Source organism: Sapajus apella, unplaced genomic scaffold (genome assembly GCF_009761245.1).
Source record: "Sapajus apella isolate SASKATOON/1434 unplaced genomic scaffold, GSC_monkey_1.0 scaffold46, whole genome shotgun sequence".
In the NCBI taxonomy this organism is placed as follows: Eukaryota; Metazoa; Chordata; class Mammalia; order Primates; family Cebidae; genus Sapajus; species Sapajus apella.
The window spans coordinates 15,180,436-15,205,336 of NW_022436986.1; the positions used below are offsets into that span (position 1 = coordinate 15,180,436).

The 24,901-nt window shown below is 40.3% G+C and overlaps 2 protein-coding genes across 9 annotated transcripts in view; both read right to left on the minus strand.

The window, feature by feature from the left end:
* Window positions 1-16,995, minus strand: part of CTNNAL1 (catenin alpha like 1) — a 56,583-nt gene extending 39,588 nt beyond the window's left edge. For all 3 annotated transcript variants that reach the window (XR_004257499.1, XM_032240299.1, XM_032240300.1), the window contains exons 1-2: window positions 16,706-16,995; window positions 2,471-2,660 (exon numbers count right to left, since the gene is read on the minus strand). Coding sequence is in view for 2 of the 3 variants with exons in the window: in XM_032240299.1 (XP_032096190.1) it covers window positions 2,471-2,660; window positions 16,706-16,846 (331 nt within the window). In the remaining variant the exon portion in view is untranslated. The remainder of the gene's footprint in view (window positions 1-2,470; window positions 2,661-16,705) is intronic.
* Window positions 16,996-18,645: 1,650 nt separating this feature from the next.
* Window positions 18,646-24,901, minus strand: part of TMEM245 (transmembrane protein 245) — a 105,007-nt gene continuing 98,751 nt past the window's right edge. For all 6 annotated transcript variants that reach the window (XM_032240297.1, XM_032240296.1, XM_032240295.1 and 3 more), the window contains one exon: window positions 18,646-23,794. In XM_032240297.1, coding sequence (XP_032096188.1) covers window positions 23,749-23,794 — 46 coding nt within the window. In that variant the 3' untranslated portion in view covers window positions 18,646-23,748. The remainder of the gene's footprint in view (window positions 23,795-24,901) is intronic.

Sequence of the window (24,901 nt, forward strand, 5' to 3'; positions counted from 1 at the left end):
GTTATCCTTTCATCTAAAAATACTGTACTCCTGCTTTAATCAATGGTTGTTAGGAGAAACAGTAATTTCTTTTATTTCTTTTTTTTCTAACCACAAAGCTTTCTTGCAAAAAGAAACAGTAATGTGAAGAACATATCTACATTTTCTGTTGAATTGTCCATTATGTAATGTCTGTTTCATAAGCACCCACACATAATTTAGTGTCAGGAAAAAAAGTCTCTCTCTCCTCTTACAAGCTGGTTTGTTTCCTTTCAACAAACAATGAGATTATATAACCCTTGGTTTCCCACATTTCTGTCTTGCCTTCCAGGAAGTACAAAGATAAATTTCATGCTTAATTAAAATAGTAATGTTTGCCAAAGTTTCTGGTTTATTTCTTTTTACATCTTATTTTAATAAGTTTATTGATCATGTCTTTTATTGTAAGCACTATCGAATCCTTTTTTAAAGTAGGAGAAATGTAAATTATGAATAGAATAAGGATATCCCCCCCCGCTTTCCACATAAAACCTATTCTCTATCCCAGTGAATGGCTAGAAATCCAAGAGTCAACCCAGGGTCTTCCCTTTCCTTCAGTCAACAAGCTCCTTTTACCTATTCGACCACCTTAAGGAGTTCTCTGTGTACTCTTCCGACACTTTAAAGAGCTATTACAGTGACTTGGCATAGCTGGTTTTACCGTCAAAGCTTCTCTATTAATCTCCCTGCCTTCAGTCTCAACATTCTCTCAGGCTTTCCTCATCTGTTCACTTCCTCCATACTATCAGAAAGAATTCTATCTAACACAAAACATCTGTAAAATTTTCTTGTCTTGAAAAATCTAAACAAAACAAAATAACACAAAACATTATGTCTTTCATCTGGCTCAGAATTTCTCAATGACTCCTAGTATAGAATAGTTGAAATAATCTGTATAACACACAGGATCATATATGGACCTATCTGCCCCTCCACATTTACTTGGTTTTATCCCAGTCGCTCTCTTCCCGCTGATGACCTGCTCCTCCCTCAGAGTTGCCCATCTCAGTAGTTGGCACCACCATTTGCCCAGCTGTTCATATCCCAAATCTTGGGAGTTATCCTGACTCTTCTATCACATCCCACATCCAAACCATCGGCCAATTCTATCAGCTCCACCTTGGCAATATATGGAAACACAGCCACCTTTCACTACCTCAAATGCTACCACCTAGTCTAAGTCACCATCATCTATCACCTGATCACTGTGACAGCCTCCTAACTGGTTTCTCTGAATCCATCTCCACACCCCCTAAAATGTATTTTCTATAAAGGAGCCACCAGTTACCTTTTTAAAATACAAATGAGATCATGTCATTGCCAGCACGAAATCTCCCAGTAACCCCTCATTACACTTAGAACATAGTCCAAAATTCCTGTCCTTGCCTATTCTCACTTTCTCCTTGTCAGGAATGCCCTTCCTCCAAGTATCCACACAGCTCAGGCCTTCACTTCATTGTAGTCTCTGCTCTAATGTTCCTTCCTTAGAGGGTCTTCCTAATCTTCTATCCCAGGAGTTCTCAACTGGGGCCATTTTTACTCCTCAAGGGACATTTCGCAATGTCTAGAGCTATTTCTGGTTGTCACATGGTAGGAGAGGGGACGTTCTGGCATCTAGCAGGTAGAAGCCAGTGATCTGATAAACATCCTACAATGCACAAGTCAACCCCCACAACACAGAAGTATCCAGCCCAAGATGTCAGTAGCACCAAAGTTAAAAAACCCTGCCTTCTCTAAAACAGCGCCTTCATGGGTCCTCTAACACTTATCTTGCTTTATTTTTTGTCATGGTAACTATCACCACCTGACATTACATATTTATTCACTTATGATCTGTCTCCCTCAGTAGAATGCAAGGCCCATCATGGCAGATTTTGAACTGATTTATCCATGTCTATCTCCCTATGATCTAAAAGAATGTCTGGTATATCACCAACATTCAGTAAACATTTATTGAAATAATTAATGGATAAATGAAACTTCAACAAAGCTGCAGTCCTCAAAACACCCTAGGTTCTCAAAGGCTTCTGTGCTATCATCTACAAAGAATTGTGAACCATCATGAAGTTTGATGTCACTATGATTTTTTTGCTATAGAATACTAACACATACTCATGCTTATGTCACTTCCTATGTCATAGAAAGTAGACTAATATGTTCCTAGAGAATAGAGGGCCACAGCTCCCACTTCTCTATGTCTCTCACATCTCAATGGCTGATGGTGAGGAGGGCAGACCACTAACTCTGACCTATGAAGGAGTCCTATGTTTCAGATTTAGGACTTGATCCAAGCGAAGTGCAATATTCGTGGAAGCTAATCCAGGCCTTTCATGTTTGAGGCAGCTATAACCAGAGAGCTATGTATCTTTATTCAAAATAAAACAATATTTTTTTATCATAACCAAAGCAATAACAGTGGTATGAATACTCTTCAAAATCAATATCCACCTACCTGCTTGTTTAGCTTCAATACAGGCAATATTTATTTCTTCTTTCAAATCCCAGTTTTCATTGGCTATAGCTTCTCCCACTTTAACAAATCTTCCAACTGCCAAGTTGACAGCCTGTCCTACACGCTGAATTGCTTGCAGAGTTTTATCAGACTTTTTGGTTTTATCTTTATGATTAATAAGTGTGGTGATCTAAAAATGAAAGAAAAGCAACTTTTAGCTCAATACCTTTTTTAAAAAAAGCTGTATCACAAAGTGAAAGAAAATTAAGCCTGGCATACTGGATAGCTCAGTAAACTAAATCAATAGGGATGTTTCAACAGAGACAAGCAGCAAAGTATCCTACATCATTCCTCAGGACAGTGTTTCCATTAATTACAACTCCAAGTTTACCTGAGGGCAGTTATTTGGGTCATGCAGTTATCTGGAACATACAGTTTCAGAGCCCTCCAGATCTTTCAACAAATCTTAAAGGCAGGAGAAAAACAGGAGAGGATAGATAGTTATATTCACAAAACCAAAGTGCTTCAGGTCTAGTTTCCTCTACTATGACTTGAGATGCTATGAGAATAGAGACAGCTCTTCTTCCTCTCCATTCCACTCCGTTGCCTACCATGATGCACAGCTTGTACAAAACATAGATTCCCAACTACTGCTCAATGTACATGTACTAGTATTAAAAGAAGAAGAACAGAATTAAAAGAAGAGGAAGAGAATCACTTTTACTCTCTGCACAACTACTACGTGCCAAGCAAAATGTATGTTTAGGTATTAATAATTTAGAATTAATAGAAAGACCTAGATTTGAGTCTTGGCTCAGCCATTACTTGCTAAGCGGTCTAGGGAAATATAATCTCTAAATTTCCTCAACTATAATATTGCTTTTCATCAAATTTTGAAAATTTGCCAGTTCCTAAGGATGTATCAGTAATAAGACTAAGACAAGCCCACCCCCATTAGGTTTACAGTATGGTAGAATACCAATAATTCAGTTACACAAAATATATTTGTTGCACACTATCATATGCCATATAAAATTCTAGGTAGAGATGAAGTAACAACCGACAAGAAAGAAAAAGTCCATGTTCCCATGAGCTTACATTCTAGTGAAGGAGTGGGGGAGACCTAATGATCGCATAAATAGGCAAACAAAAAATAAACTTTAACATAACTGTTACGTGCAAAATGTTAGGATAGTGTAATATAAAGTATCTGCGTAGCTGCCTGAAATTGATTGGTCTTCCTTCTATGAGAAAGTGATATTTAAGCTGAGATCTAAATGATTGCGAAGTAGTTAGACCGGCAAACATCAAAGAATAAAGAGCATTCTAAGGAGAAGAAACAGTTGGAGGGAAGAAAAAAAAAAAGCCCTTAGGAATGAGCCTATCCTGTTCAAGGAATGAGGTAAAGCTGGAAGTGGCTAAAGCATAGTGGGCCAGGGGCAAGTTAAAACCAATATCCAAGAGATGGGATGGGCAGGGACCAGCCAAGACTGTGAACTAAAATGAATAATTTATATTTTATTCTATGATTACAGAAAGATACTTAAAGGTCTTTAAACTAGAAAATAATATAATCTTTATAGTAACTGGATGCCACTGAAGGGTTTTTTAAACAGGAAAGTGGTATAATCTCTGCAGTGATTTGAAGCCACTGAAGGTTTTTTAAGCAGGAAAGTGGTATAATCTCTGTCGTGGTTTTAAAACACGTCCACAAATTCTCCCCTCAAGAGGTAGAGCCTCATTTCTCGCCACATGAGTGTGGACTGGACTTGGTGACTCACTTCTAATAAATGGAATAAAGTGAAAATAATGGAGTGCTTCTAAGAGTAGGTCACAGAACACACAGTGACTTTTATCTTATTCACTCACTCACTCTCTGTGGGATCAATCACAGTGGAAACAGGCCAACTGCCACATAATGGAAGGAACTCAAGCAACCCTATGGAGAGCCCCACAAGGTAACTGAAGGCTCTGGCCAACAGACAGTGAAGAACTGAGGCCTCATGCCAGCAGCTGGATGAGTGAACTTGACAGCAGATTCTCCAGCCCCAGTCAAGCCTTTGGATTACTGCAGGCTTGGTCAATCATATTTATTTTGATTTTATGAGAGCCCTCACTTCAGAACCACCAGGGAAGTCACTCTAGAATTAATCCACAGAAACCATAAGATAGTGTTTGTTGTTTTAATGCACTAAATTGCGGGTAATTTCTTCTGCATCAATAGATAACTAATACCGATTTTGGTACCTGGATCTGGGGTGAGGCTATAACAAAACTTAAAATGTGGGAGTGGCTCTAAAATCAGGCAATGAAAGTTGAATGAATTTTCAGTGAATAAAAGCTAGAAATCAAAGAAACTTTGCAGAAGCATGATGACCTTTGAGGAAGCTATCTTAGACAGGGCTGCTATAACAAAATACCTTAAACTGAGTAATTCATAAATAACAGAAATGTATTGCTTACAGTTTTGGAGGCAGGGAAGTCCAGGATCAAGGCAGCAACAGATTTGGTATCTACTAAGGACCCATTCCTCACACGTGGTGCCTTCTATGTCCTCACATGGCTCCCTGAAGCCTCTTTTGTAAGAGCACTAATCCCATGCATGAAGGCTCCCTTGTGACATAATCACCTCCCAAAGGCCCCAACTCTCAATACCATCATGACGGTTAAGTTCCAACATACAAATTTTTGGAGAACGCCAACATTCAGGCCACGGCAGAAGCTATAGGTAAAAGCTTAAGGAAAAGTGAGAAAAATCTTACTGGAAACTGGAGAAAATGGATTCCTTGTTATATAGTGACAGAAAGTCACCCTCATTAACATGGAAAGGAGAAAATATACCGAATGAACTGGGAGATCTAACTAAGGAGATGTCAAGGCAGGTTCTAAAGGGGCTACCTGCTTTCTTTTTGTTGCTTACAGTAAAATGTAAGAGAAGATAGAAATTAAAGGAAACACGGATAAACAAAAATAAGCCAAAACAACAACAAAAAAACAAGCCAAAACTTGTTGGTTTCAAAAACTCCTGCTCCAGATGGCACACCATACTAAAATTAACAATGGCTTCTAGGCAAATATAAAATCCAGAGCAGTGTCAAGAAAGTACCATCTAAAAATGAAGCTAAGGGTGTGACTATAAAATCTTAGATCTCAGAAAGGTTCAAGGTGTTTTTTCAGACAACCATTCAGTTAAACAACAGATCTCCTAAGTAGCTCAAAGGTATTCTTCCTCAGCAGTCCCAGCAGAAGCCCAAGTTAAAAAAGAGCGTATCTCAAAGAGACTTACGGGTATGACTTTTGTCTAGTAGAGTGAATTCGATATGACTCACAGGAGGCAACAAGATTTTTAAGATAATCGTGCTGGCAGAAACACTATTGGCTTGGACTAAAAGTGAATACATCTTTTTATGAAAAGAAGTTTTCATACCAGCCCCCACTCCAAACTTCCAAAGGCAGGGAACCGGCTGAGAAATCTATGCAGCTGCAAACATGAGCTATAATTCATGAAAAAGGATGACTCAGAAGGCAGAACCAAAAGCCATGAAGAACTATTCCCAGGACTTGAGTCTTGAGGAGCTGGCAACATTTACCCAGGAGAAGTGCAGAATACCATAAACCAGTGGCTCCTATTTTTTTCCATTTTTGAACAGCAGTGTATAGCAGTTATTCTATACTTTCTATTTTCTCATGTTTTTGAACAGAAGAGTCTACAGTGGTCATCCTAAAGCTGAAAGAAGTTACACTTAAGGAACTACTACATATAAGAAATCTCTCCTGGATCATATTTATAATAGATGCCAACATCCTGGATTTCCAGCTGCTATTGTGACTTTGGGGAGGATATGGATGGGGAGAGGTTACTTGCAGGTGGGAAGAAGGGAAACAATTGGTGGGCAGAGGTTGGAGTGTAGGTAGTTCTAAAATATGTCCACAAATTATTTTGCTATTCCTCCCTTAAAAAGGTGAAGTCTCATTCCCCTCTCCTTGAGTACAGGCTGAACTTAGCTACTTATTTCTAAGTAGTTGAATATAACGGAAGTGACAGTATGCTTCTTTTGAGGGCAAGTCATAAAGTCACTATGGTTTCCATCCTTCCTTCTCTCTGCTCACCCTAGGGAAAGACAATTCCCATGTCATGAAGACACTTGACTAGCCCAGTGGAAAGGCTCACATGATAAGCCTGAGGAAACTGATGCTAAAAGGTGCTTATTTAAGGTCACACAGCAAATAAGTGGTGGAGTTAGGATTCAGAGTCAGACATTTCAATTCTAGAGACCATCATGAAAAAGCATGGTCTAAACACTACCCTAAACACTACCCCATAAAGTCAAACAACAACCTAATGAAATAGGTTAATATTAATCATCCTCATTTCCCCAAATTGGAAAATGGGGGTAATAATCATCCTCATTTTACAAATAAGGAAGTTGGATATCAAGAAGAGTGAGAGAGTTAGGACTTAAATCCAGATATTCTGACTGCAGAGCCTAGCCTCTTAGCCACTTAGCCATATTGCCTTCTCTGCCTTATAATGGTAATAAGAAGAGCTGGCTGGGTGCAGTAGCTCATGCCTATAATCCCAGCATTTTGGGAGGCCAAGGTAGGTGGATCACAAGGTCAGGAGTTCGAGACCAGCTTGGCCAACATGATGAAACTGCGTCTGTACAAAAAATGTAAAAATTGGCCAGGTGTAGTGTTATGCACCTATAATCCCAGCTATTCAGGAGGCTGAAACAGGTGAATTCCTTGAACCTGGAGGGCAGAGGTTGCAGTGAGCTGAGATTGTGCCATTGCACTCCAGCCTGGGTGACAGAGCGAGACTCGGTCTCAAAAAAAATAAATAAAAATAAGAAGACTTAATAAAATAATGAAAGTATTGGGTTTAACATAGTACCATAAACAGAGTTTATTGTAAGCATTCAAAGACATATTGTAATTAGCTCTCTTATTTAATCCTCAGGTATTATTAAAGATTAAAAACTGAGGCTGAGTGAAATTGCATATTTGGCTCATATAACTAATAAGTTGCCTAGTGTAGAATTTGAACCTAGGTTTAAACTGACAACAAATCCCACCTAATATTCTTTCTTTTACTGCCGGTTTTAAATCTTTCCAATTTTTTTTAATTGAAATGTTACCTAAAAGCCCATTACATAATCATATGAAAAAGTCATAATTTTAACTTTGCGAATGACTGTGGGTCATGCTGCTGGGAAGCAGGGAAAAAATACAAATCCTATTGGCACCAGCTTAGTCCTTTTCCACACCTGACAGACCCTAGGGAATTGTTAATATCACATGGAAGAAAGAGAACTGGCCCACCATTGACTATTCCAAGCTACCATCTTGAAAGAGACTCTGCAGTGAAAAGGAGTTTAAGTTCTTGCTGTTGATTGAATGAATGTTTGTGCCCCATTCCCCTTCCCACTCCACAAATCCTTATGTTAAAATCCTAAGCTCTAGTATGATTGTATTAAGAGGTGGGGCCTTTGGGAGATGATTAGGTCATGGGGAGAAACTCTCGTGAATGGGATTAATGCCTTTTAAAAGAGGCCTCAGAAAGCTCTCTCACTCATTTCCACCCTGAGAGAACAGTGAGAAGACGCTGTCCATGAACCAGAACGTGGGCCCTCACCAGATACAAATCTGCCTGCATCTTGATCCTAGACTACCAGCCTACATAACTGTGAGGCACAAATTTCTGTTTAAGGCACCCAGTCTATTGGATTTTTTATAGCAACCTGAACAGATTAAGGTGGTTCTGTTTATTAAATATTTCATTTACATAAAGTTTTGAAATTTCAGTTACAAAGAAAAGATCCTGCAATTAGGCTAAAATATCAACTATTGTTCAGTTCCAAAAGACACATTTTGCTTTCATTAGAAGCACCCTCCCCAGTGTATAATTAGGTGTGGCTGCCTTCCTTTTACTGGAAAGTAGTCTGGGAAATGTTCAATCCAAATATAGTATGCCTTTAAAATCTTATTTAGAGGAACTAAGTTAATATGTAAACATTCCTTATTTAAGGTCTACTTTTGTTCTAAAATCAGTTTCAAACATTTTAAAGGTAGGTTCCTGAGTTATGTTTATTGTTTATAAAAAGAAATGGGAACTATAGGAAAGCCTCAAGAAATAAAAATTACCCATAATCCTACTATCCTATGAGAATACGTACTTAAATACACAGTTTTACAAAATTGAGATTAAACTTCAATTTCCTTATCATGTCAAAAATAAGACTAGCTAAGATTTATTAAGCACGATAGTACCAGGCACTAGCCTACGTGTTTTACATGTAACATGCTTGCTTCTCTAGCATCTAATAGTTACATACTATTACCTAATTTACAGATAAAAAAATTATTTTATTACCCTAATTTTACAGATAAAAAAATCTGAAATTTGAAGAGGTTAAGTATTTGCCCAAGGTCACAAAGCCAGGGGAGCTAACTACACTCTTAGTCACTACACTGTCTCTCTTATCTTCCAGGATTATGTTAAGGATCAAGGGAAAGACAACTAGCAAGAGTGCTTTGTAAATTACAATATGCCAAATACAATCTTAGCTATTGTTCTGCAAAAATAGGAGGCATATTGAAAGTAATAACTTGGAGTTGCCCTGATGCCAGAGTCTAGAGAATGCCTAAATGAAACAGAGAAGAGGGCAGAAAAGGCATTCCTTGGGGAAGAAAGAAGATCTGGTGTATTGAAGAACTCTGCTGCGGAACAAAAGAATAAGAACTAGGGTTTACTTGATAGCTTCTAACAAAGGGTGTCAAGAAGTGCAAAATGCCAAAGCATATCCCAGCAGTTAAGAGCACACAGATCATTCTGCCTGGGTTTGAATTCTAGCTCTGCCATGTGACCATGTGGCAAGTTATCTAACCTTTCTGTGACTCTGTGTTCTCACCTGTGAAAATGGAAATCATAATTGTACCTATTGGCTGAGCACAGTGGCTCACACCTGTAATTTGAGCACTTTGGGAGGCCGAGGTGGGAGGATCACCTGAAGTCAGGAGTTCAATACCAGCCTGGCCAACATGGCAAAACCCCATCTCTACTAAAATCTACAAAAATTAGCTGTGTGTGGTGGTGGGTGTCTGTAAGACCCAGTTACTCAGGAGGCTAAGGCAGGGAGAATTGCTTGAACCCAGGAGGCAGAGGTTGCAGTGAGCCAAAATCATACCACTGCACTCCAGCCTGGGCAACAGAGTGAGACTCCGTCTCAAAAAAATGTAAGTAATAATAATAGCAGCTACATGGTAGAATTATAGACAAAAATATATATATACGTAATAATAATAATAATAACAATAATTGTACCCATCACATAAGGTTATTGTGGGGAACAAATAAATTAGTAAAGTACTTAGAATAGTGTCTGGTATATAGTAAGCACTACATAATTGTTAGACATTATTATAATGGTTAGATTTCTAGAATCTCAGTTTTTCCCTCATGTTTGTGATATTGTTATTTTCTAAAAAAAAACTGACAGTAAACCATGGATTGAAATGGACTTTCTTAGTTTATTTACTTATTTTGTGGGGCAGCAAGAAACCAATTGAAGAAGTCTAGGAAGGAAAAATAGTTGTAGCAGCCCAGAAAAAAGGACAAAGTATAATTCCCTGGAACCTAAAGAATAATCTAAGAGCCAGTTTGGGACACAAAAGTTCATCTCTGTGCTTAACTCATCAGTTAAATATAGTTCTGAGAATTATAAGAATTTAAAAATCATCTAACTAATTATAGAAAACAATATGGAAGTAAACACATCAGTCATGGGACTAGGCTTTCAGGAAGGTAGAAAGAGGGTACTTCCACTTACTTTACAAACTATCATTTGAATTTTGTTTTATCTTTGAAATTAAAAACATGCATATAGGTCAGGCATGGTGACTCATGCCTGTAATCCCAGCACTTTGGGAGGCAGAGGCAGGCAGATCACCTGAGGTCAGGAGTTCAAGACCAGCCTGGCCAACATGGTGAAACCCTATCTCTACAAAAAGAAAAAAGAAAAAAAAAAATTAGCTGGGCATGATGCAGGGTGCCTGTAATCCCAGCTACTTGGGAGGCAGAGGCACAAGAATCGCTTGAGCCAGGGAGGCAGAGGTTGCAGTGAGACAAGATGCCACTGTTGCACTCCATGCTGAGTTGACAGAGCAAGACTCCATCCAAAAAAAAAAAAAACAAAAAAACATCGTATATATTTACATAGACAAATCAGCAAAGAGCAGAGAGGACGCCTTATCTACTCTCTTCAACTACAACTTACTGCAGCAAGAATCCTAAAAAGCTTCCAGGACAATGCAGAGTAATGGGAAAATGAAGTGAACTACCTTAGGAATTTAAGGGGTCTGCACAAATAGTGAATAAAGGAAATCCATCATAGACAGGAAAGGACTGGTGGGCAGTAAAATAACATTCCTCACCAGGGTGGAGCTCTGTGGCAGATATCCTTCTTCCCTTCCTTGGATAAAAGCATTATATGACCAGGAGTAGAAATTCTGACAGGAAAAATAAAGTGATTATTAAAGGAGGTGTGGAGTTGCTCTGCATAAAATATGCTTGGTTCTTAGCCCAGGGCTTTTCAAGAAATTGTCTGAATTATAAAATATAAAACATGAGTGTATGTAACATATATGTGCGCAGTTTAAAGAAATGAAAGAAGACCTGTGCAACCACCACCAAGCTTAAGAGAACAATGTCAGTATCTCTGACAGCTCATGTACTCTGTGGCTACTCCTTGTCTATTTCACTCCCTTGTCCCAAAAGAAACCATTGTCCCAATTTTGTGTTCATCACTCCCTTATTATAACTATTGCACATATAGTATACCCTAAATGATATTTGGTTTAGTTTTACCTGGTTTTGAACCTTTTTTTCACTCAACATTATGCTTTTGAGATTCATTCCTATTGATAATTATACCGTGGGTTATTCATTTCAGTGACATAGAGTATCTCACTATATGAACATAGCGCAATTTATGTAAACTTCCCACTGTGAAAGGCATTTGGAAAGTTTCCAGTTTGGGACCACCAGAAGTAAAAATGCTATCCACATTCCAATCCATTTTTCTAATAAGACTGTAGGGGTTTTTCTAGGGAAACTGACTTAGGAGTGGAATTACTGGACCACAGGTAATACTTACCTTCAATATAATAGATTGTACCAAATTGTTTTCAAAATGGTTTACACTGCTACTCCTACCATCTCCACATTCCTCACCAACATTTATTCTCACTGTGGATTTTTTAGCTTGTAGTTCATTGATTTCTCATGAAGTTGAGTATCTTTTCATATATCTTTTAGCTGTCTGTTTCCTCTTCTGTGAGATTTTTTAAAACCAATTTTTAATAAATAATCTTTTTAATTTTTATTCATTGGAGTCTAATTTATTCTAGGTGCTACAAATCATTTGTTGATTATTTGTGTTGGAATCGTATTCTCCCACGACTTATCTTTTCATTTTGATGAAGAGAGGTTTTATTTTTATTTTTATTTTTTTTTCGAGACAGGATCTCACTCTCTCACTCAACCAGGGTGAGTGCAGTGTTGTGATCACAGCTTGTGGCAGACTTAACCTCCCCAGCTCAAGCAATCTGCCCACCTCAGCCTCCTGAGTAACTGGGACCACAGGTGCACGCCATCACACCTGGCTAATTTTTTGTATTTTTTGTAGAGATGGGGTTTCACCATGTTGCCCAGGCTGGTCTCAAACTCTTGGACTCAAGCTATCAGCCCACCTCAGCCTCCCAAAGTGCTGGGATTACAGGCGTGAGCCACTGCACCTGGCCTAGGTTCTTCATTTTAATAAAGTCAAATTTATCCACTTTTTCCTTAAGGTTTGTCCTTTTGGTATACTAAGAAATCCTTTCCCAGCATAAGGTAATGAAGATATTGCCCTATTTTTTTTTTCCTAAAAGTGTTGTGAGCTTTTACTGTCATACTGTCCTTAATCCATCTGAAATTGACTTTTTTACTGGTATGAGACAGAGATGTAATTTCATATATCTCTATTTAGATATCCAATTGTCCTAGCTTAATTTTTTTAAGTTCTTCCTTTTCCCACTTACCAGCAATGCCAATTCTCATTTACCGAGTTTCCATATATGTGTGGATCTATTCTAGGGTTTTTTATTCTGTTTCACAGGTCTATGTTTTTCAACCCTGTTCTTATACCCACATTGTCTTAATTACTATAGTTTTATAATAAGTCTTGAAACCTGGCAAAGCAAGTACATTCACCTCGTTTCTTTTTTGCCTAATCTTGGCCCTTTATGCTTTCATATAAACCTCAGAATTACTTTTATCAAGTGCTACTGGAAAATCTTGCTGAAATTTTCATGAAAATTGCATTAAATTGATCAATGGGGATAACTGATATGTTCATAATATTGTCAACCTAGGCTTGAACACAGTGCTTTTTTCCATTTATTTAAATCTACATTGGCTTTTGATAAAATTTTTCAATTTTCTCCATGAAGTTTAACCACTTTTTTTTTTTTTTTTTTTTTTTTTGAGACGGAGTTTCGCTCTTGTTACCCAGACTGGAGTGCAATGGCGCGATCTCGGCTCACCGCAACCTCCGCCTCCTGGGTTCAAGCAATTCTCCTGCCTCAGCCTCCCGAGTAGCTGGGACTACAGGCGTGCGCCACCATGCCCAGCTAATTTTTGTATTTTTAGTAGAGACGGGGTTTCACCATGTTGACCAGGATGGCCTCGATCTCTTGACCTCATGATCCACCCGCCTCGGCCTCCCAAAGTGCTGGGATTACAAGCATGAGCCACCGTGCCAGGCCTGACCACTTTTGCTATGTATATATACAGAAAGATTTCTATCTCTATATACATATGGCAAAAGCATTATATTCTTAGGAAACTCATATTTTGCTGTTACTGTCATTATAACTGGATTTTTAAATAATTACTTTTTCTATTTGTTATTTTTTATTCTTTTTATTTTTTAAAGACAGGCTCTTTGTCGGCCAGGCTGGAGCACAGTGCCGTGATCACAGCTAACTGCAGGCCTGAGCTGCTGGGCTCAAGCCACCCTCCCATCTTTTAGCCTCCTGAATAGCTGAGATTAGAGTAGCTGGGATTATAGACACCAGCCACTGAGCCTGTGCCTTGTTTGTTATCCGTGTATCCTATACTCAGTTAACTTGCCAAACACTCCTAATTTTTATAATTTACTTGTAGACTCTTTTCAGCTTTCTACATAGGTTATTATATCACATTGAGACTTTTGGTTTTTCCTTTCCCATATTTACTCATTTTATTTCCTCTCCTTGTCTTATTACACTGGCTAGGATTTCCAGTGCAGTTGAATAGTAGCTATGATAGCAGGCATCCACTCTTGTTTCTGGCTTTAAAGGAAATGTTTATTTTAAATTTGACTGTTGCTATGATGTTAACTAAAAGTTTTCTGTAGATACTCTATCCGATTAAGGATTTTTTTTCCTAATACTAGTTCCCTAGGTGCTTCTTATCATTATTAGAAGCTGAATTTAGTTGAATGCTTTTTCTGCGTCATTGCTATGAAAATGTATCTTTTCTAATCTGTGAATGAAAAAAACTGTACACATTTTTCTAATACTGATATAATCTTGCATTCTTAGAATAAGGTCAGTAACCCAGGACTTTTCACTTGGAGAGTCAAAAGAAGCTAGATGTTACCGGAACAGAAACTATCTACTTTAAACTGTATAGTGCCAGTCCTACTTGTTTATCTCAAAACCCTGCTCCTCCATGACATCACAGCTGACTCATCCCATGCCTTCTCTGAGCTTTTAGAGTATGTACTATTGATGATAGTCATTTGATGCTTTGCATGTGCTATTCTATTCATGACCTACCTACTAACTAGAATATAAGCCCCTCAAAAAACAGCAACAAATAAGCACACAATAAACCCTTGCTTAAAATGCTTAAAATATCCTTGTGGATGAGATGGGGAAACATGAGGTGGGTAATAATACAGCATTCTCAGAAAATGAGACTTTTGGACATATAAGTTTTCTAAAGAGCTGCTGTTTTAATCTCCTAACACCAAAACTTTAAAATCATTCTAAATTGTACTTCCCTGCTTTGTTAATCGAGTATTCTGGCCATGCTTAATATACTTGGTTTTAACTTTTCTTGTTAAGGACAGTCAATTATGAAGAATACCAGTTATGGAGTTGTGGTGGAGACATAGCTGTAGATACGCAATGTGTGAGGTGGATGCAAAACCTCGGCTGTGACCCTGAACAAGACTTTAACAGGAAGGAAAAAAAAAAAAGGTGGGTGGGGGGGGGGGGGGGGGAGCAGGCATTCTTCCCCTTCGGCATTGGCTTCTAACTCTCAGCAGTGATTTATACTTTTCTTCCTCTGCTCTCCTACTCTTCCCTGGCTTCTTTTACCCCAGAATTACACAACGCAGAGCTGTAAGACTGATACATTTTTAGCAGTGATACTGTGAAAAGTTGCCATTTCTCCAGATTACAACCTTCTAGCTTGTTTTTCATTGTGTTCTATCTTTTTCTCTGGACCTCATTGCTGCTTCTAATCTCTAGAGAAGATGCAGCATACGGTGTAGCAAAGAGTACCATCTGGAGCCAGGGTACCTGGATTCAAAACCCAGTTTGGCACTTACACTTGAAAGCCCTAATGACAAGTTATTTAACCTCACTATTCCTCAGTTTCTTCACCCATACCATAAGAATATATACCTTACCTCACATAATTGTTATGAAAATTAAATAAGTTAATATTTACAAAGTGCTTAGAACATGGCCTACCACATAGTATGCATTACATAGGTGCTATTTAAAAAATGGATAAAATACTATCAACTTCAACTCCACCACTCTCTTATCTCTCTGCCTCTTAAAACTGTTCCAGTATTTCTCGTTTTGGTTGTGTTTGAGCTAGTGGAGACGGGAAGAGGGATGGGTCCGACATGACTGAGGGATCCCAGCGCCCCTTACTACTGGTCAGAGCCTCTATCAGACACATAGGGGAAAAGGGAGGGAGAGTGTCAGGTATATTCATCACTGCTCTGTTAGCCATGCGAAGGTGAAGAAAATAGAGACGTTTATTTAACTAGCATAACAGGAATCCAGAGACATGTGTGACTGCTGTTTTCAAATATTTGCAGGGCTGGGGTGGAGAAGAGATAATAGCATTTAGAATTCTATGCAACAGCTACAGGCTCCCCTTCACTGAACATGTTTAAGCAGGGTACTGGTAGCCAGGTGTCAAGGATGCTATAAGAATTTTTAAAGTCAGATAATCTTTCAGATTTCTTCTACCTCTAAAGTCTTGGTAATTCTAGTATGAGTCACTAAGTGGTTACAACCTACGTGTGAGTCACACATCGCCAATGCGCTCCCGGAGGCACAGAATTCACTCCCCACAGTGCTTGGCATCTTACCACAGACCTAAGTGAGGAATTCTAGCCCTGGAGCTGCATATAACCCAGCTCAGAAGAACAAAAACTTTCCTAAAACTCAGGGCGCCAGTTAGCTGATTAGCAAATGCAATAACGCACACATCCCAAACGGGACTTGGCAAAACGGTGTGCATCTGGATTAACTGCCGGACAGTCTCACGTCACTCTTCCACGAGGCCGGACAGACGCAGGCAGAAGTGAGCAGCAGCAGGTTCAGGGGAAGGGGCAGGGTGGCCGGGACGAATGGGAGCCCGGCGAGCTGATCCACGGCGGGGAGGGACAAAGGCCCGGGGAGCGCATGCTGGGCGGGGAGGCCGGGAGGAATGCACCAGGCGGAGGGGCCGGGACCGGGACCGGGACGCGAACCGGTGGTGAAGTTGGTTAAGCTGCGGAAACGAGGAGGACCCTAAGTGCCAGCGGGGGACGGGGGACGGGGCGCGCAGGTCCTCCCTGCCTCGGGTGCTGGGTTCGGCCGCTCGCCCCGCGGAGGGGGACTCGCCCGGCCAGGGGCCCCAGAAGCCGCAGCCCCGGGCACAGGCCCGGCCCGGCCCCTCGTCCCGCAGCCTCCCTTGCTGCCGGGTCCACTCAGCCCCGCCGCCGGATTTCGGATTGTTCCAGTCTCTTGCCGCCGGGGCCGGGGCCCGTCCAGGAGCCCCACACAGTCGGTCGGACAACGCCGCAGTGCCGGCGCGGAAAGTGGGGCAGCCGCTGCCTCCCGTCCGGTCGTGCGAGCGGCGGCCGCCATCGCGGGCCGCGGCGGGAGGGAGACGAGGGGCCGCCCCGGGCGCCACTTTACCTGAGAAACCAGCGGGAGCAGCGTCTGCTCCACCGAGCGAGTTTTGATCTCCAGTCCCGAGTCCAGGGCGAAGCCCGAAGGGCCGGAGCCGTAGACAGCTCCCGCGCCGGCAACGCCGGCGGGTCCGGGAGAGGCGGCCATGGCCCTCGGTCTGTCCCTCAGCCCGGACTCCGCGCCACTGCGAGCCCGCCGCCAGTCAGCCCACCCGCTAGCGGCGGCGGCGACAGGACACCCGCGCCGCCCGCCCCTCGCCGCCAGAGGCCCGCCCCCTCAGGACTCCGCCCCCAGCCGTGTGCCCCCGCCGCCCGTATCCCGGGTGGCCCCGCCCACTCTCGGCCTCAGCCCCGCCCCCACGCTCCAGTCTTGGGTGGGTTCTGTGCAGCCCCGCCCCCTAAGCCTGGTCCCGTCCCCGCCCCGCCCCGCCCCTATATCTTCTCAGGCCCCTCTTCCAGGGATTCCAGCCACCATCTCCCCAGGCTGGCTAGGAGAAACAAAACAACCTGTCTCCCACGGCCACATGGCCTCCTCTTACTGGGACAGACAACCGTCCCCAGCAAAGCTTCTCGTCCTCTCGACAGGTGGCTCACCCTAAATCAGCTCTGAATTCCCGCAAAGACTTCTGGAAGCTGTGCTGGGGTTGAAACTAGTAGAACAAAACCAGAATCAAGTCTGTCGGGAGGGGCCTTTCCCATGGGACCGGAATTCCAGTGGTAATGTGTTTCTGGGGCTTCTCTGAAAAGTCCCATTTCCACTCCACCTCCTCATTCTTTCACCGTGTATTTCTCACAAACACTATGAGCTGGATTGAAGGGGGAACATTTGATCATGCAATATTTATGGAGTATCTGGGTATTCAGCAGGCAGTGTATCTTTCAGATTACTGTTTAGACTTATTGTTCAAAAGAAATTTAAATAAAACATGAAAAAGCTTCGTCTGTTCAACACTACTTCTGAAAACTACTTTTCAAAGTTTTTTTCCTAGTGCCAGGCCCAGAGCAGTTTCTTCATAACTGTTCATTGCATGAAAACCTTCCAGAGAAGCCCCAGAAACACATTACCACTGGAATTCCGGTCCCACGGGAAGGGCCCCTCCCGACAGACTTGATTCTGGTTTTGTTCTACTAGTTTCAACCCAGCACAGCTTCCAATAGCGTGTATTTCTGACAACTCACTTAAGGGGAAGGGTAAGAATCAGTTCTGTAAGCACAACCCTGAGCTCGCAGAGCCCCACGATGGGGGCAGGGAGCTGAAAACTCCTACCCTAAGGTCTCCAGGAGCAAGGCCAAAAGGAGGTTGTCAGCAGTATGCACACTGTGAAGGAGTTCCAGGCTTAAGCAAGACTGAGAAGCATGAAGAAATGTTTTGTGAATTATCATATCTACCAGTGAGAACCTATCAGAGTAAAAAAGAATCTGAGGCTGCACAGTCCACTCGGACACCTTGGCCTGGATCATTTCTCCTCCCATAACACCATATTGATGAGCTGGATATGATCAACTGAGGCATCAAAGAGCTCTTTCCCAAGCATCATTAAAAAGTGCTTCGTGGTGCTTCCACCTGTCGCTTCAACTTCATCCATTTACCAGTGCTGTGCAGCTGTTTTTGGCATTGAAGACAGTCAAGCTTTTCTTCAAAAAGCACAGGTCCTTAATCCAATTTTTTCTTCCAGTTCTTACTTCTCAGCCAACCATCTCACCACTTCCTTACCTACCACAAGGCCACCTTCCCCTGTGCACGGAGGGCTCTTGATCTCTTTAAGGCGCCCAGTGTCTACTCCCCAGACACACACAAAGTTGACAGTATTTCATAAGAATTCAGTGTATGCAATGGTGCTGGAGAAAATGGCAAGATAGAAGGCCTAAGAGACAGATGGATTCATGAAAGTTTGGCTTCACAAAAGATCGAGTTTTTCAACAAAGAGGAGATTGTTTACCACCTGATTCATTCAACACTAGTAATTTTATTTCAAAATATAATTTTTCACATTTACAAAGAAGTTACATCAGTAGGTTGTCAAAGCAAGTTAAAGCTAAGAAACAGCATTTGTGTGAGAATAGAGAATATTTACTGTTATATTTGAATATTCTTTACTTTCAAGTTGTCTTCCTTTGCCTGAGAACCCAGAGATGACACATTTTCAAAAAGTTATGTAAGCAATTACAACTCTATATCCAGTCTTAGTTCAAAATCAAATGGTATTTGAAATACATTTCAGTCACCTAAATAAGTGGCACTGCAAAGGGCAAAGAAGGGTTTTTGGGATGGCTACAATGAGACTTACATCTGCTGGGTCACTGCAATAAAAAAGAAGTCGTATTTGAAAACAAGCCAAAATGATCAGGATTTGCTTCCATACTTTTCACTGTAAAATATAAAGCTGGCAGAAAGCTAGTAAGGAACCAGGTGTCTAGCAAAGCACTCTGGACTTGGAGTCAGAAGTTCTGCAACTGAATTCTGGCTCCATCATTTTGTGACATAAACTTAGGGGAGTATCACCAACAACTTTTCAGAGCCTCCAGAGTTCCCTCATCTGTACAACAAGGATAATATTGTCTATCTCACAGGGCTGTTACAAAAGGTGTCTGAAAACTATAAAGTGCCATACAAAAGCATTAAAATGTAATATCAATATATCACCACTGTATTTGCACATTAGTTGATCCTTGAAAAACCTGCAAAATTAAACACAAATACTGATTTTACACACCACAGGTGGAAAAGAATCTCTATACCTTAAGTATAGCTCTGAACAGCAAATATGCTTGCTTTCTAGTAACTCACTAAACTTCAAGATTTATTACAGACTGCATGGTACCACTGTAACAGGTCTGCCATTCAGTATTTCCATAGGGATGTCTTCCCAAAGAGCTGTAAACCTGATCGAGGGCCATGTTTCCCAAAGTCCTTTGAGATGCTCTGAGGAATGGAGAAGGGAAGTGCAGTCTAAGGTCAAACACAGTTTCTGTCCCCTCTTATAAATTCACAATGTGTAATAGCATGTTCAAAACTTTACAGAAAGGAAACAAACTCAGCATTCCTTCATTTTAATTGACCATGGAATCACCCACACACATACTTTTTTTTCTCTTACATCTATTAACATCTCTTCAAACTACTGCTATAAGGAACACATTTTGCCAAAATCTGCTCAACCATGAGGACAAGGAAAGAGAAGTAGAACATGGACTGACAGAAAAAAAGAACTCTATTCTACTCTGAATTCTGTTACCAACTGGCTGTATGGCTATGTCAGACAAGCCACTCAAACCTATGAATTTGTGTCTTTCTCTAGAAAATGACAGGACCACCTCATTTTAGAAGGCCCATTCTAGCACAGAATTTCTATAACTCTAGTGGAAAGAACAACTTGATTTATATTTCTCTTAAACTATCAAAAATAACCAATCAGTGGCTGCAGACAGCAGGTATTTTTTTTTTTTTTGCAGGTTCCCCATAATCAGTAAGTAATAAAATAAATATATTTTGATGGCAGAAAGTTGAAAGACAAGAAACTAATAAAAATTAAAATTATTTGTTTTTAGCTGGAACTAGCATTTGAAGTATGCTGCCAGAGGCTAGTTCCACTGTAAAATGCACAAAGCCCTACTGTAATATTCTTGTAAGGGTCTTAGGAGGCCCCTCAGAGGACACTGCAAGGTCAGGGCTAGAACATGAGAAGTCCTAAGCGTTTTTTTTTTTTTTTTTCTCCTACAAACCCTGAGGTTGAAAGCTCTGGATAGCTCACCTAAATTACTTTGCTCTAATCTAACCCCACATGGCCTGAATTTCTGAGTATTTCTTGCCCAGTACTGACACATTCCTTAGACACTAATGTAACCCAAATGGAAACCACAGGTCCTAGGGAGTCCAGATAGGTCACAATGGTTTCATGTTAAGATCAAGGTGAGCCAGAAGATCTCATCTGCAAGCCATTTCAAGGGAAAACTCTGCCAGCTAACCACTTCTTATCAAAGGTGTGAAGAAACCTCACAATTTTAAAAATAACTAAGACCGGCATGTAAGGTGGTCTGACAGAGATCACTTTCAGGAACAGACACTGAGAGTACTTTTGAACCCAAACAGCACTCACATGACATGGAATTCATGCTGAAAATCCCATGCCTTCTTCTCTCTCAGCTAAGAAAGGAGCATACCTGTGTGGAGAGCTTGTATTTTCTGCCCTCCCGTCCATTCAGTTTACAACTGAATAGTGAACGTGAACTTGAAACTAATCTTTAATAAATCTACAAAATGCAAGATATTATGAGAGATTTCCGTACTCGGTTTTTACTGAAGTGACTTCTCCTTCATCAATGTCCTATCTGTTCCTGGAGAAAATTCCTCTTTGTGGGCCAAATTCTGACTGAGAGTCTAAAGGCAGGTTATCTGTTAGACTTGAGCTTAAAACTCCTTCCTTTTCATACCACTTGATCTCTGTTGCCCTGTGAAAATTCTGTAAACTTTCCTCACTGCATCTGAGGAATCACGCTGAGATGCTTCTTTCTGGTTCAGAGGGTTCCAAGATGACCTCCCCAGCTGGTGGGCCTTCCTAGTCCTTACGCTGTTGCTGTAGCAATGGGGCAGTTCAAGTTTCCTGATCATGGCTGTAAAGCACTCTGGAGCACCTCTGCTCCTGATATTTTGGGGTAATATTACAACATTGCTGCTAATTTTGGTAGCTTTATTCTCTTAAAGCCCTCTAAGAACCTGATATTTATGCTAATAATTATCCCCTAGCAACAAAAACATTAACTCTAGTTTTTTGCAATATCACTTTATATAGCTAAAAGCACTTTGTATATGCATAGTAACTCATTGTATATATTTGTCTCATGAATATGTGCTAATTACAGCTATAAATAATCTATATAACAAAAACAAACTTCATTTCTTTTTTAGCCTTTTAATGCAAAAAATTTAAATTTAGTATTACATACGATCTGGCTAAGAGCAAGAGGCCTTCTGATGAGCAATCTCCATCACCTTGTACAGTGTCTGGCATGGAGCCTAGTGTTTACCAAATTCTCAAGAAATGTTTTAGTGAAGGAATGATTGACTAAAGAAGAGAATGAGTTACTAAGTGACCAAATCTAATACTTAGTGGAATAGTTGACTATAATTGCTAAAGGATTCATAACAGAAATGAGATCTGTATGTAGTCTACTGCATATAGTCAGAAGACCTCATGGTAGCCTTTTCTAAATGAAATTTGTCTTAAGTAGTGTAAGAATAAATTTAAGCTAATTATAATTATCAGTGGCTTCTTACAGAAATGTTTTAGAAAAAATTATTAGTATTTCTACCTTTAAATACTTTCCAAAAAGGAAATCTTCAACACTTAAGAACCACCTGCACTTTTTTTCCTTTGGGACAGAGTCTCACTCTCTCACCCAGGCTGGGGTACAGTGGTGCCATCTTGGCTCACTGCAGCCTCAACCTCCTGGGTTCAGGTGATCCTCCTACCTCAGCCTCCTGAGTAGCTGGGACTATAGGCACACCACCAGGCTCGACTAATTTTTTGTAGAGACGGGGTTTCGCCATGTTGCCTAAGCTAATCTTAAACCTCTGGGCTCAAGTGGTTTACCCGCCTTGGCCTTCCAAAGTGCTGGGATTACAGGCGTGAGCCACCACCTACAGCCTGGCCGAGAACCCTTTTCTCCTCCACATTCCCTTGGGACAAGAGGATAGGCCTGATGATTGTTTTAAACAGTAGCAAGGGTTTAGTTAAGAGCAACAGTCCACTCCCAGCCCTGTCATATACTATAGGACAAGTCTTCATTCATAACAAATGGATAGCAACAGCTATTTCATAACACTGGGAAAACTGCATACAATATTTAGAAGAAACACTGGTGCAACAGAGTCTCAGACAATGGAGTCAAAGATCTGAGGCCGAATCCTACTAAACTTACAACTTTGAGTTGGTCACTTTTCTGAACCTTAGCTTCCCCATCTGTGTAAAATTGATGTTAAATAATATAAAGTCATATGAAAGCTGATGTGACATATTTGTGAAATAATATATGCAAAAGGGCTTTGTAAAATGTAAAGCACTATGCTGGTTATTGTGATATTTGAGATTTTTTAAAGTTGCAATTCAATTCAACGAGCATTCATTCAGAGTCATGTGCAAGGCACAGTGCTAAGAGTTGGGAAAATACTACATAAATATAAAATTCTGCTGAAAACTAACTTATTAGCAGAGTTCCAAATAATGAAACAGGGATACATTTAACAAATCAGAGTATTGCTACACCTGAGATTTTTCACTTAAAACATCTGGAAGGAGAAAACCTAATAACAGCATAAATTTTATCATACTGTTACCTTTCATGGCAGCTTAATAAGTATTTCGCTTCGATGCAGTCAGCCACGTTTTAGAATTTTGCAATAGTGTAACAGAGCATGAAGAGAAAAGGAAGAGGAGGAAGAGCTTCAGTCTTTGTATCTCCTAGGGTTACAACATAAAACTGAACATCAAATAAGCCACCTCATCCTTACACTTATGATTTATTCTTTCTTAAAGAGGGTACCATACGTTGTGTGAGAAGGGTAGAAGACTCATTTTTCCTCATTCAACTACACGTTCAAAAGTGAAAGCCCTCTTCCTTGAAAAGTGGCTGTCTTAGAAAAGTTTAACAATAGATTTCTTAAACCAAGAAAAAAATTACACCATATATTCTTTTAACAGCAGGTAGTTTAGAGTTCTTAAAATAACTTTATAAATACATAATACAGGTAACCAAAGTGGAAAAATTTCAAGCCATGGAACCAGTGTATAAAATGAAACTTTTCAAGCCATCTTAGCAAGAGTTAAGTGAGCAAACCACCAATTCTGAACTCTCAAGTTGTGTTTTAAAATACAAAGCAGCCCGTAGCAAGTTCTCTCTTATCCAGACATTGTATATGTAAGGCCAGGAGGCTTCTGCTTCTTTCCTGGGTTCTGCTTGCTAGGCACAGCTGAAAGGGCAGAAGGCCACAGCTGGGCTGAACTCACTGTCAAGTTTGAACTTCCAAGAAAAATTACTGCAGAGGAAACCATCTCAACCTACTGAAGATTTCAGATCTTCAGAAATGTCACGGAAAGTCCTAAAAGAAAAAAAGACGGAATGATTAGTTGATTACCATACAACAGTAGCTTATTTTTTAAATCTTTGGAGCCCTGAAATTATATAGTCACTATTTTTTCTTAAGATTTTCACTGAGTATTGTTTCAAAGTTGGCTAGTTGTTGCTTGTTCTTTATTAACAAGAATGCCATATTTTTGCTGGATCCATTGTCCAAAGGACTATTTCCCCCAGACTCCCTTGAAACTACATATGATCATGTGACTACACTTTGGTTAATGAGATTAAAGTGAAAGTGTTGTGCAACTTCTGGGCAGGTCCTTAAAAGAGAAGAGCAATCTTCTTCAGCTCTTCCACCTTGTTATTGGCTGAAAGTAGATATGATGATTGATGTTAAGGAGAAAAAACACCAAGAGACCAAAGATTAAACGCTAAGTGGATACATTTTATTACAAAATAGAAAGTGTAATCCAACAGGAAGTCCAAGCTCTAAGAGATGTGATTTAGTGCAGGAGAAATGGGGTAGGTCTTTTCATCAAGTGACTTTGTACTTATACTGTTTCTGACCCACATTAAACAAGCTAGGCGAATGATGTTATTGGCAGGTAATATCTGGGCTCGATGAAGGTGGCTGAGCTGCATACATGTGCCTGGCTGCTGCATACATGAGGTGTCTATCTCAGGACTGTAGTAGCTAGCTCGCTTTTGCTACATAATTTATATGTCTGAGCTGAGATAAGTTACCTAGTTAAATTTACATCTGTGCTGGCAGCCAAATGTCTAGGTAAGACTTTATCAGTGAACATGAGCTCAAGCACCCATATTAGACAAAAATGCCTCATACCAGTATATCAAGGTAGAGAGAGGCTGGGACATTTATGTAACAGTCATTCAAGCCCTGGATGGCCTACCTTCTTTTACACAAGCAAGAAATAAACTACTAGCTTGTTTAAGTCACTGTTACTTTGAGTCCTGTTGATTGAGGTTTTTGTTTAGTTTTTGGTTATGTACAGCCTAAACTATCTTAAATGATACAGATATAAAGCACAGTTTATTATCATTCTTTTAGATAGACGTTATATTGCTCCTTTACAATAATACCACATATTAGAAATACAGAAAAAATCTG